Genomic DNA, 13,844 nt, shown 5'->3' with positions numbered 1-13,844 from the left:
CTGGGTTGGAATACCACCTCCAACACCATCGAGCTCAGTTACTTTAGGTGAATGATGTCGCTTCTCTGATCCATAGGGCAAAATGCAGATGATAATGATAGCACCAATCTCCCAGTGGATTTTGAGGATTTAATGAATACATGGAAAATCACTTAAAACCGTGCCTAGCGTGTAGTAACTCTCAATAAATATTTCTATTATTATACACGATCCTGTTTTTAGTCTCAAATAACTAGTTTTCATAGGGGAAAAAAAAGGTCAGTATCTTAAATCAGGTTGATTCTTACTCATTTAAGAACCCAGAATCCAAAGGAATAAGAAATAACTTAAAAATTGGCAAAATATATAAAACTCCAGTGTGTATATGCATGATATAGAACTCTACATAGACTATGTAGAACAATTTTATTTAGGTAGAAATATTTAAACTTGGTTGGGAAAAACATACATGCATCTTTAACTGTAATAACATTTGTAGTTCCAGAACCTATTAAGTATATTTTGTGTTTGTAATAAATAAAAAAATTTAAATGCTCTTTTTACAGCTTCTTTTTCAGAGAGATATTAATAAACATGTGGTTTACCAGTTATTACTTTTGTCACTAGAGGTAAATATACCAAATCACTAGATGAGTATGCATAAAAATGCACAGCTAGTATAATTTAGAAATGAAAGTTTTCAAAAAATTTTCTCAGAAACTTTGTAATCTGAGTCCCAAAACTTCCTAATCACTAGAGATTAAAAAAACAAAACAAAACAAAACAAAAAAACAAACACCCAGAGATTAAATAGAGATCCCCTCCAACCAATACACATGCAAACTTATGGCAGGGGGTCAGGGGAGAAGAAGATAAAATAGGGCTATAAAAAATGTTAGAAGAAAGTAGAGTTTCTTTCTGTTTCTGTTTGTCAAGTGCTGAGAGTTTCCTGGGAAGCAGTGATTTCAGGGCTAAAACCAGAAAAGTCCCAGGAAAACTGGGATAAGTTGGGAGGGGACAAAACCAAAAATCCAATGTGGAAAGATGTGGACAAGCCAGGACCCTAGATATGAAGACACCACTGTAACATTCTCATGGTCATCTGCAACCAAACAGTCCCAGCGGCACCCTGTGAGGACGGATTACACAACTAAAAACACTTAGTTGGATTTTTCCGATTTGTATATGGCTTACCCACACTGATGATTTTAAACAACAAAATATGTCTGAATCCCCAGGATGAAACCCCATTCAGATGTATCTAAATACACGTAGGCTCAACCAAACCTACGGGCACTGTCACAGACAAAGACATTTAGATTCTTGTGTGTGACTGACATATGAACGAACTTCCAACCAGGGTTTCAATCATGAGAATGACTGCCCCAATGGGCTGTGTTCCATGAAGAACGTAAGTATCCCTCCATGTTCCAGGTGTCGGGTGGAGCATCTTGCACAATCTATCGATATAGCATATAGTATATATCGATACTATTGCAAATGTAAATGAGTTAGAATAACCTGAAAGCTCAACCCATCTCTTGAATATCATCTCTTGAATCCCATAGACCGGAAGCCAAACATTCTACCCTTCCTCCCATGGTGTTTCTCTAATTCCAAAAATTATTGTCCTTCTTCTGCGACAGATCTCCACAGCTAAATGACCTGGGTCCAAATCTGAGCTCTGCCCTTCATCCGCTGAGATACTTTGTCTCACACTCCATTTCTAAGACAAGGATCATACATAGTACTCACGTCATGGGGTCTAGATGAAGAGTGAATGGGTTAATATATGTCAAATGTTTGAAGGATACCGGGCACATAGGAAAGGCCATATTAGTGTAAGCCATCACCATTACAATCATTATTGTCTAGTGAGAACATCTAAATGCCATCATCTGTGCTGCTGCTAGGGATCCATTCAGGTATGAAATGAAAAGCCAGAATAAAATGAAAAAAAATTTAAAACATTATTAATCTGCTATCATAAAGGAAGACTTGTATTTTTGAAGGCCAGTAAAATATTTTGTGAAAAATATTTCCAAATTTAATATATAAATGTATAAACCAGTGTAATCTCACTTAGAGAATTTTTTAAATTTTACCTATTCTCAAAGTTTGATATATAATTGCCTGCTTTGTTTTGGTTTCCACTTACAAAAAAAAAAAAAAAAAAAGCTGCCAGCACTTGGATTACTTTTATTCCACAGCCGGGAAGAGCTGAAGGAGCCCACTGGGAGATATAAAGAAAGCACTAGTTTTGGTGTGTCTGCTTTGCAGGAGCAAAGTAGCAGGACAAAAGACCAGGATTCAGAAGAGACAATTCTCTGCCAGCCCCAACTTGGAACAAAAATCAAGGAGGAAATGAAGTAGTTGCACGAAATGAAAAAGATTTCACAAAACCTTTGTGAATCTGAAAATGACAGTGAGGAGTTATTATTTGGTTTTATTGAAAACATCTAGAAAATGGCAATATTCAAAATAAATAAATTACATTTAAGGATAACTTAAAATGTTCCATTATGTTTGTCTATTTTCATTTCTCTGTTCCAGTACACAACTGCCTTCCTATGGATCACTGATCAAACTAATAAATCTGGAATTAATGATCCAACCATGAAAAAAAGAGAGAGAGAGAAAACTTAGTCCACAGGATAAAATTTTTAAGAACAAAGATTTAAATATTATATGCACAAGATGTGTGATTTTAATATGCCCTGAGAGAAATTCCATAAGCAGAAAATTACAGGCAGCATGAGGGCAATTTGTCCTTGAGGCAGTTCTTCAAAATATGGTCAATACATCATTTAATATGGTCCCTTTAAAGAAGGTATTTAATTAAATACATTTCCTGCAAATATTCCTATTCATTTACCAAGTTGGAACAATATAAAAGTAGTGTAGCATGTCAGCAGTATTGTTTTTAAATCAGTTGTTTGAAAATACTTTGTAAGCTGCCAGAACATCTTCTACAGAATTCTGGAAAGTGAAAATGAAGCTGAATAAGAAAGGTGACAAAAAGGGAAGAGAAGCCTGGGGGTGGGGGTGGGGAGTGGATTTCATTTTAATTTGGAAAGACATGATTGTTTATTTCCCCATAAAGTATTAAATTCCCAAAGAGGTCCTGTAATTTGACCTATACATGCTTTTAGTGGGCATTCCAATTTAATTGAGTTAGATAAAAATAACTTCCTTTCTAAGAACTTTTATAATGCATTATTTGACTTTTAAATGTCATTGATGCATACTACAATGCTACAGCAAAGAAGTCCTACCAGACAGGCCATGTTTTATTTTATTTTTTTTAATGTTTCAAGTTTTTATTTAAATTCTAGTTAGTTACATATAGTGTAATATTAGCTTCAGGAGTAGAATTTAGTGATTCATCACTTACAGCGCTCATTACAAAAAGTGCCCTCTCCTTAACCATCACTCATTTAACCATCTCCCCTGCCCAGCCACCCCCAGCCCCCCACCCCCACCCACCTCCCTTCCAGCAACCCTCAGCTTGTTCTCTATAGTCAAGAGTCTCTCTTATGGTCTGCCTCCCTCTCTGTTTTTTCTTTGGACAGGCCATGTTTTAAAAGACTATTTTCTCTCCACATTTCCCTCTTTTTCTATATTATAGCCATATCCTCTGAGAGAATACGCAGGATATTTTTTTTTACTGATTTGTTTCTTCAATAAGTTTATTTAAGGGTCGTGTAATACCATTCATTACCTGATTAAAATATATTTGGGCTTAGAATTTAGACCTACCATCAGAGGGAAAAAAGGACTCTTTCCAATAAAGTCCTTTTCTCATGGATTTTTTTCACAGTATTCCTTGTGAAAAAAAATAGCCATAAAACCATATTAGAACAATATTTCTAATCACCTGGTTTCAAAATTCATGGTATTAGAAGTTTTTCTCGTGGATAAAATTCAAACTGCATATAAAAATATATATTTACTCAAGCAGATTAAAATGTGTACATCAGGATCCATCAATAATAGTTACACATATTCTAGAAGGCAGTAAATAATGAATAAGTGTTCTATACATGTAGCAAAAATGGTACTGGACTTGACTGTCTTGTCAGTAGAAACTGACTGAAAAACCAAAAGTACAGAAACTTCTGAAAATCAGAGGTTACACTTAGACTGTATGCTTCAATGGGAAGGAATTCCTTCTATTTCCCTGTAAATTCCCACAAATTTCCAGCTTTTTGCCATAAATAATGTGACAGGTGGCTCATGTGGGTGTTTGAATGGATGTGAACTGAACAGGGAAATAAAATGAGCCTCGTCAGTTACGTACTTCAAACAGAGGGTTTTTTTAAACTTAAATAAGGAAGCGTTCAGTCTCTACTTATTGCTTCAGCAACAGTGACTGGTTTTATATCGATTTGCTTCCTAATCCAAAACGTTTACATGAAGAGAAAACATACTATGGTGGAATGTATGTGAGGCATTCTGGAGACAGAGTAAGGATAAAGTCCAGACTTTGACATAATTTTAGAAATCTCTGCAAATTAATTAATCTCTAGATTTTCAATTTCTTTTTCTGAAAAATGAGGATAATAATACATCATAGAGTCTTTTAAGGACTCAATATATGTAAAGTGTATGTTAAGTACATGTGTGTGCCTAAAATGCCAAGTGCATGCTATATATACCATCAGATCTCAATATAAGATCTCTGTGAGAACTTAACTGGATCCTACCAATGGATTCTTAATGGTAATATAAATAATGCAAATAGGATCCATGAGCAAAGGCCATACAAATTAAGGAATCATGGAGGTTAATAGCTATAATGAAACTTAAATAGTATTTTACAGATGAGGAAACTGATATCCAAAGAAATTTCTTTTCCAAAGTTCCCAGCTAGGTAATGGCATAATAGGACTAAAAACCCAAATGTACCTACATACTGGAACATAATATAAATCTTAATCATTCTACTCACAAAGGGTAAAAAGAGATTCTATAAAAGTAAGTTTTGATTAAACTAAGAAAGGGAAATTCATAGGTAGGTATTTTAAAAATATTTGGTCAGCTATTTCAAGAATTTTGACAGCATATTTTCATACTGCATTCCTGGAACTTGTGATAGCCAGATATATATGCCATAAACTCTATGCTATCAGGAAAGTACTGATGAAGTAATGGGATTGCAATCACTCCACCCCTTTAATGCATAACAAGTTATAAGGAAAATATTTAAAGAGTAAATGTCAATGTATGGAAAAACCTTTCATTAGTATGAAATTTCTGTAGTCCCTGAAAGATTCTTCTCAAACCAAAATATTCATATCAATCATGAGAAATAATTTGCACTATTAATGAGTTCAACCATTACTAGTACGAATCAGATAAATATTCTGACAATATTCACTTTCTCATAAATAGACTCCAATATAAATCTAATGCTCATAATGAAATACACTAAAGTGGAAAATAATATTGGACAATGGAATAATTAACAAACAAACAAAATTAAACAAAAAGAAAATAAAAACAATAAACAGAACCCATGACAAAAACTGCTGCACTTATATTGTTTTATGGACAAATTTGTATACAATTATACTGTGTATTATATTACATCAAGACAGTTCTACATGGCAATGTCTCAATAGTTTATTTATCAAGAGTACCACTAGGTGGCACTATAAGATAAATGACTTTAGGAAACCACTCAACTGACTTTTTTTTTAACTGAATGTAAAAAAAGGACATTTCCTAGACATTTACGAAATATTAAGCTGGCCCCAAATTATTAAAAAAATGTTATTCTATATTTTCGCCTAAAATTTTCCATATTTTTCCTAAATTATATTTTATTTCTTGAAAACTTCCATTCCAAAGTCAAATTAGGAATTAGGATTAGAAAAAGATTGTATTGCACACTAAATAGAAGGAAAAACAAATGAGACTCTGTAAAATGGAGAGATAAATTCCAAATCGGACTTACAAAAATACATTAATGCAAAAGCTAGCCAACCAGGTAGGATGTTAGAGAAAACATGATTCTTGAATACTTAAGACATAGATTTCTAACTTAAATAGAGCATATAAATCAAACTGCTCAAGTTAATATGGAATCCATTATACAAATATTTAGAGATAGTTCTACTTGATCATACTGCATTGGACATGAATCAGATCAAACTATTGCACTGCTTTCTAAATGTTCAGCAACTACAAAGATACTTAAGTAGGATGCTACTTGGCTCTCAAATATTTCACACAGTGCTTCAGTGAGATTTCTTCTGCTGTGCTCAGAGATTCATTAATGTTCCTGTTATAGGATCCCCTGCATTCACTGGAAGAGAAACCTAGATCTTAGGAAAGAGAAACATGGCTCTAATTTGCTGACCTGTAGAATGTGTGGCTTGAAAGCCTTTCCTTTGAACAGATGCATCAGAAACAAACCGAACAAACATTTTATTTCCAGTAGCCACAAGGGGCTCTGGTATCTTGTTGCCACATAGTCTTCCAAGAATTGGTGATTTTTCTGTTTCTCCATCGAATACTTCCAAGTGATCATAAGCACATTCTTGATGCTGCTCAATCTCAAACTCACCAAAGGCCTATTAAAAAAAGAAAGAAAGGGAAAGAAAAGCAAAAACACATATCACTCAAAATGAGTTCTTTCCTTTGGAGCAGAAATGCACATCAATAAAACATGCTCAGGACATACAAATAAATTAACCCGTATAGAACATTATTGAAAGGAGTGTAAAATCAGTAGAATGTAAAGTCTCTGAAAAAACATAATGAGGAAAACAGCACAATTACTCCATGTGAAATTCTATTATTAAACTATTGCAACTAAATCACAATCGAAACTATCACAAAACTATCACAATCAACTCCAGGATTCAGACAAGTTATAATAACAGTGATATTTTATTCTGAATATAATTCTAAGTTTATACTGAACGCATCAGAAAACTTTAAACACTTGCATTTTAAAAATTGACTCCTTCTGGTTTTGATGATCATAAACTATTGAATATCATCCTACCTTGGGGCATTTAAACTAAGAAGAAAACCTAAAAAAATAACTTATGTTTTCACAGAAATTAACTAAGCACAGTAAATCTTAAAAGAATAAAACAACGGGAATTTACACTATATACTTCTTTATTTTTTTAAAGGTTTTATTTATTTATTTGACAGAGAGAGACACAGAGAGAGAGGGAACACAAGCAGGGGGAGTGGGAGAGGGAGAAGCAGGCTTCCCGCAGAGCAGGGAGCCCGATGCGGGGCTCGATCCCAGGACCCTGGGATCACGACCTGAGCGGAAGGCAGACGCTTAACGACTGAGCCACCCAGGCGCCCCTATACTTCTTTATTTAGATCCTACAACCCATATTATTAGAAAATACTAATATGGTTTTAGGCTAGATTTTTTTTTTTTTTTTGAGAGCCTACTTCTCCCTTCCCTCTGCCTGCCTCAAGGCTAGATTATTTTTAAGTTACTTTTAAGATAGATGGTACACTTATTTTAATATTTAGAGCTTGCAGAGTTTAGTATGCCTTTAAAAGTTATTCTAATTTTCCCGTGTAGTAATTTTTATGCATAGGTCTTAGCAAATTCTTATATTTTTTAATATTTGTAGAAAGAATTGTTATCAAACTTCACTCATTGGACCAGAGACCCTTGTGTTGGTGGAAGATTTGCCCCTCATGTAGCTCATTACCTATGTTTGTGAAGCTCACTGGTGAGCCAGCAGCCTTAACTCCAAGCTCTAACGATGTGTAGAAGCAAATTCTTAAAATAAAAATTCATTAAATGTATAACACATTAAACAACACAAAGGAAAGTTTAATTGAGGCAGACTGAAAATAGTAATGGCCTAATTATTAATAATTCCAGGAATTCTAGGTTATTTGCCATTGCCAATCAAGGCTTTTTCCCCTCCCTAGAAAAGCCACCATACCTTCAAAAAATAAACTATCATTCCCAGTAAAGGGGAAAAAAGCTGGGAGAAATAGAATATGTACTTGAAAATCCGTTCATTTTCCTGCAGTCTCTGTAGCATAATATATTTGCACATAAACTTTTTGCATACATGTTTTTTAATACAATTTTGTGAAGTTATCACAATTCTAAATTTAATTAAGACATACATTTTTGTAATTTTGAAAAGAAAAAATTGACTAAGAACGGTTCTCCTTTAGTGCTGGCCAGTTATCTATTCCTTAACACACGGCCGTCTATTATCACTGGCTTTGGAGGAGTAACGGAAGAAATGAAAGAAGCAATTTATATTAATTAGGGAGTAGGAGAAAGAAATAAAAGGTACTTAAAAGAAGAAACAAAAGAAAAGAAAGAGGGCCGATCTCTACTACCATATTCCACTGCACCCTACTTTAAAAAGTATAAATTAACATGATAATGACCAATAAGCACTAGAGAGTCATTATTTGTTGTAACCATATGAGTAAAAAAGAATGTTCACTTCATTCTACTGAAGACACTGGATAGTGCAAAAGAGATAAATACTGCGCAAAGAATCTTACAGGAAACAAACAAGAAACAGTGCACACAAAATACCGTGAACAAGGAGACTTCAGCAGAGTGTATTTACCGTGAAGTACAACATTCAAAGCAGGTGGTCACTGAAGTTTGCTGCTATTTACCTCTGCAATCCAGTGGCAGAGAACAGAGTAGAGGAGACACAGTACATGGGATATAGAAGACCCTGAATGGATGGTTGGCTGGAGATCCATTCATTTACCTATCTACCTATTCCATGTTTATGGCCAACCCAACGGATGGAAACGCTGTGAACGTGACAGGCCAACACTTCAGGTTTTCTGCCTCTCCTGAGCTGGTACTCAGTCGGCTTCTATTACCATTACGCACATAGACACTGTCTCAGTATCAGTTTGTAACTGTTAAGAAACCTATAGGAGACAATTGGCTTAACCGCACTTAGAATTCTTTATTAACTATGAAACCAAGCTTCTGAATTATAAGGTCAATGTTATCTCAAGAAAAAAATAAAAGCATTGTTTCAGGAGAATAACATCATCTGAAAAGTACTGCGTGTTGAACAATTGTCTCTTCTGACTGTGATTTAAGTCATTCATCTATCAATAAAAAGAGCAGAGAAACCTACTGTGTAGGAGAGAAAACTGTAGGAATGATGGGGGTGATGGCATTCTAAAGCACATCCTTTAAGTAACAGTTAAAATGGGATCAGAATTTACAGACCACACATGTTCAGCCCATTGAAAACCAAGTGAATGAGATAACTCAGTGACTACTTCACTCCCTAATGAAATGCAGGATGTCTGGAGTGAATCACAACATCTGTTTTACAGAAAGGAGCACCACCACACAAACTGGCAGAGCGCTTGCGGGCTGGGGGCATTCTGACACCTGGTCTGGAGCCAGCTGGCTCCCGCTTTTTATCTAATTACTAATGGAATCAGACTGACTCTGTAAGAGTCAAATTAGACAAAGGTTCTGCAGCTGACATATTCTCAAGTGATGCAAACAATTCTCATTCATTAAGGTATTAGTGAATTTTCCTCTTGGAATTGGTAGCAGCTTGTTAGGTCATCTGTAAAGATTGGGTGGTCCTTTTCCAGAAGTCAGTCTAACCCAAATGCTCCACCACACACAAGCAAAAGCATCACTAACTCACATGCCGACATCTCATAAATCTGGCCCTTAATATCACAGAGGTATCCACATCTAAGGACCTCCATATATAGCAATGTTGCCTCAATAAAATATATTTCTAGGTCACAGGAAGGTATTAGAGGGGGCCATGGGAAATTGGGAAAATCTTAAAAAATATTTTTGTAGAATTCCCAAAGATACAGTGAGATATACAGTTTATTACTTTATTTTATGACACGTGCTGAGCCATGAATGTCTGTATCTAAATAATGCAGAATATGGAGATTTCTAGCCACCAGGAACCAATGCTATAACACTGCACCCCAGAAAGACACTTAGCTTCCCAGAACATCCTTCAACATCACAAAGGTAACAGGACAGCTAGCAAAGCTGATGTATGGAGCTATATGAAAGTCTGATTTCTGCTGAATCACCGCCCTCTTTTGGGGGACTTTAAAATATTTTTCTTAAGTGTTTACACTAAAACTTTATAGACATTTTAGTATTCAAACATTTAAACCCTACTCATCCATGATTATATTTCTATGATTTTAAGGTTACTAATCTAGGCTTTAAAAAAAAAAAAAAAAAAAAGAGCAAATAACCATGAGCTCTAGTCAGAAATACGAATGCATTTCCCACAAGGCAAACTAAGAGACTAAGGAGTCCCATTCAAAGGAAAGAAAATTGAATTCTCGTTTTAGGCTATGGAAAGAATAACTATGTGTTTCTGGAACACCCAAGCAAGCCTAATCTACCTAGCTGGCCACCAGCCAGGCTGCCATATGCAGCCTCACATGAACATCTGTAGAGGGGCTTTTATTGAAAATACAGGCGCTGGCTGGAAGATAAGGCCATTCAGAGTCGCCACATATATTCACAAGGGACAAGAAAATAAAATGGTAGCATTTAATGCAGAAATAAAATTTAGCCAGGGTGACCATGAAAAGTAAGACATTGAAAGAGACTGATGCAAGGTGAGCAGCTGTGATACAAGATTTAGAGCTCCCTGGGCCCAGCCATCCTTCGCCCCTTCCTGTCTTCGGAGAGAACTATCATTTGGTTCCCCACAGGATATTGGAAGGATTAGAGGCCACTGGGAAACGTGGCAGAGTGGAATATAAGCCTCAGCCTTCCGATTCAAAAGACCTTCTCTGTCCCATGAGTCCTCTAAAGCTGAGATCAAATACACTTTTGGTAGATTTATGGTGGAGAATTATGTAACATTTGTAGGTGTTTTTGTGTTCTAAATAGCCCATCTATGAAGCTATAAATGGCAACTACATAACTTAGCAAAACTCCAGGATATGATAAATCAAATAAACATGACATAAGCATATTGGCCTATTGCTGGATGTCCCTATGCCTGGAACTTTGTTCCTGTTTTGTTGGTTTGTTTTTGTTGTGTTTGGGTTTTAATGTTTTAATATTTAAAAATATTTTAAGAGTACCCAAAATTTAATAATCAGTTGTGTCTCTCAGAACCAAGACAAGATGAAGTCAGGAGTAAAACAGATCCTTGTCCTTATTCATTCAGAACTTTATCTCTTTTCCAGTAAGAAGACTTTCTCCCCCCAAATATCTTTCAACCAGGGTTTCTTTCTACTTTAAAACTATTAATATAGAGTCAGAACCTCATAATACACACACACACACACACACACAGCGAAACAAAGCAAACATATTAGTTTCCTATTGCTGCTGTAGCAAATTACCACAAATTCAGTGGCTTAAATGACACACATTTACTCTCCTAGAGCTATGGTGGTTACAAATCTAAAATGGGCAAGCAGCGCTGGACCTTCCAGAGGAAAAGTGAGGATCTGTTTCCTTGCATTTTGCCCATCTTCTCGAAGCTGCCCTCATTCCTTGGCTCATGTCCCTTTGTTCCATCTTCATAACCAACAGTCTAGCATCTTCTCTCCTCCCTGACCTCCTGCTTCCTTCTTGTAAGCACCCCTGTGACCACATCAAGCCCACCCAGAAAATCCAGGATAATCTCTCCATTTCAAGAACTTTACGTTAACCACAGTTCCTTTTGCCACATAAGGTAACATGTGCTTAGGTTCTGGGGATCAGGACACCTTTGAGGAGATGAGGAACATTATTCTGTCTACTACAAAAAGTAAGAGCTAAATGTTTTCACCCTCTGATTTCAGGGAAAGTGATCATGGACACTTATGACTCCATGATTTCAAACTCTTTTACCCTGACCCTCTTAACTAACTGAATCCTGCAGAGCGAGTCTGGCCCTCAGGCTGTTTTTGTAATTAAACTTTTATTGGACCACAACCACATGCATTCATTTGTGTATTGTCAGTGGATGCTTTCATACTCAAACAGCAGAATTAAATTGTAGCAGAACAGACCACATAGTCTACAAACTCCATAATATTTCCTATTTGACCCTTTAAAGAAAGTTTTCCGACAAGCAATCATTAGCTATATTTTTAATTGTTAGGATTGAGTTTCAGATTCATAAGGCTACACAAAAACTTGATCATGGTTGAATTATCCAATAAAATGGTATATAATTTTTATTATTAATCATTGCCATAATTATAATTACTCTTTGTATATCATATATCAATGTTTATCGCCTTTTAATAAGCTATTATGCCAAACACTTTATATGCAAGTTCATGTAATACACACACAAAATTCCTGAGTAAATATTCGCTCCAATTTCCAAAGGAAGAAATTGAGACATAAAAGGATTAGTATCTTTCTCAAGATAACATGGCTAGTTAGGTTTAGACACAAGTCACTTTAAGTTCAAAATATATGTTCCTAATCCTTCCATATGTCTCTGTTGGGTATTCATTTTACTTAATTATTATAACTTCCTCTTCCTTTTCCATTTAAATTATTATATACGCACGCGTGCACAGCCATTATGGATGCAGGATGCTAAAATTAAAAAAAAATTAGATAAAATGTAGAGAGAGAATCTTGGGCTTGAAGGTATTTAGATTCCTATCAGCTTTATAAATTTGCCAACTAACCTAAGCTGCCTGGGACAGCTTCCTTATCTATAAGTGTTATTTGTGATACCAACTTGAGATAATATGCATGATACCACATTAGTTCTTAGTGCTATTTAGTCCAAGCACAGTTTTGCGAGGTAGGAGTTGTACCCAGTCAAGGTGCATTTTATTATTTGGAAAACACTCTAAGAAATGGAAAACTTGAGAACATTTATATTTTTATTTGTGGAATTACATATGAGAGAGTGCCTGTCTTAGACTAGGCCCCTTTTAAAGGACTCTCCCAGGATCTCTTGATCCCAGCTCTCTAGCTTATTACATTTATATGAAGATAGTATTCCAAGGTCTTATAAAGATCAGAATATGGGTCACAAAAGTGTATGAAAGAATACACAAAAAATCTTCAAGAACCAATATAATAATTCATAAATACAATTCTACTTAATTTTTATATTTAGCTTTATAATAGTAAATTCATGATCTAGGGACAAAATTAATATTTATTATGTAGTATAAACATAATTTAAGCTGTTATTATATTCAAATTGTTGTTTCATATTACTGGACAGTATTTACTATGTCCTTTTTTTAAAAATCACCTTTAAATAAGATTTCCTGCTTGTATATCAGGTGGTATACTACAGCCTAATCATATTCTTTTTTTTTTTTTAAAGATTTTATTTATTTATTTGACAGAGAGAGACACAGCGAGAGAGGGAACACAAGCAGGGGGAGCGGGAGAGGGAGAAGCAGGCTTCCCGCGGAGCAGGGAGCCCGATGTGGGGCTCGATCCCAGGACCCTGGGATCATGACCTGAGCCGAAGGCAGACGCTTAATGACTGAGCCACCCAGGTGCCCCCAGCCTAATCATATTCTGGCTACACATTCTGGGCTTTACCCAAAGCAAATCTGTCAGGAGAGCGTAAGCAGTAACTCATTGGTGTTATATTTACTTTCAGAAAATATGTTCAGTCTTACATATTTAAATGCATGTGTGGGATTAAAGATGGCTACGTATTCTCTGCTACTCTCCCCATTGAGAGATGAAGCCTAATTCTCTTCCCCTTGAATCTGGACTAACCTTTGTAATTTCCTTAACCAATAGGGTGTGAGGAGGTAACATTCAGGGGCTTCTGTGGCATCTTCCTGGGCCTCCTGAAATACTCTCTTTGGGGACCCAGTACTACCATAGGAAGTTTCTGAGACCACCATGCTAGAATGATGGTGTGTAGGTGTTCTGGTTGTCCCAG

At 35.7% G+C, this 13,844-nt stretch overlaps 1 protein-coding gene across 6 annotated transcripts in view; it reads right to left on the bottom strand.

The window, feature by feature from the left end:
• Positions 1–13,844, bottom strand: part of TLL1 (tolloid like 1) — a 210,712-nt gene that overhangs the window by 4,826 nt on the left and 192,042 nt on the right. For all 6 annotated transcript variants that reach the window (XM_064585242.1, XM_045880178.3, XM_064585244.1 and 3 more), the window contains one exon: positions 6,344–6,557. In XM_064585242.1, the coding sequence (XP_064441312.1) occupies positions 6,344–6,557 (214 nt within the window). The remainder of the gene's footprint in view (positions 1–6,343; positions 6,558–13,844) is intronic.

The sequence above is a fragment of the Mirounga angustirostris genome, unplaced genomic scaffold, assembly GCF_029215605.1.
Source record: "Mirounga angustirostris isolate CCGP_5_RB_7025 unplaced genomic scaffold, mMirAng1.0.hap1 SCAF_2, whole genome shotgun sequence".
NCBI lineage: Eukaryota > Metazoa > Chordata > Mammalia > Carnivora > Phocidae > Mirounga > Mirounga angustirostris.
Note: the sequence above shows the minus strand (reverse complement) of the source record. Positions and strands in the feature narration are given on the sequence as shown.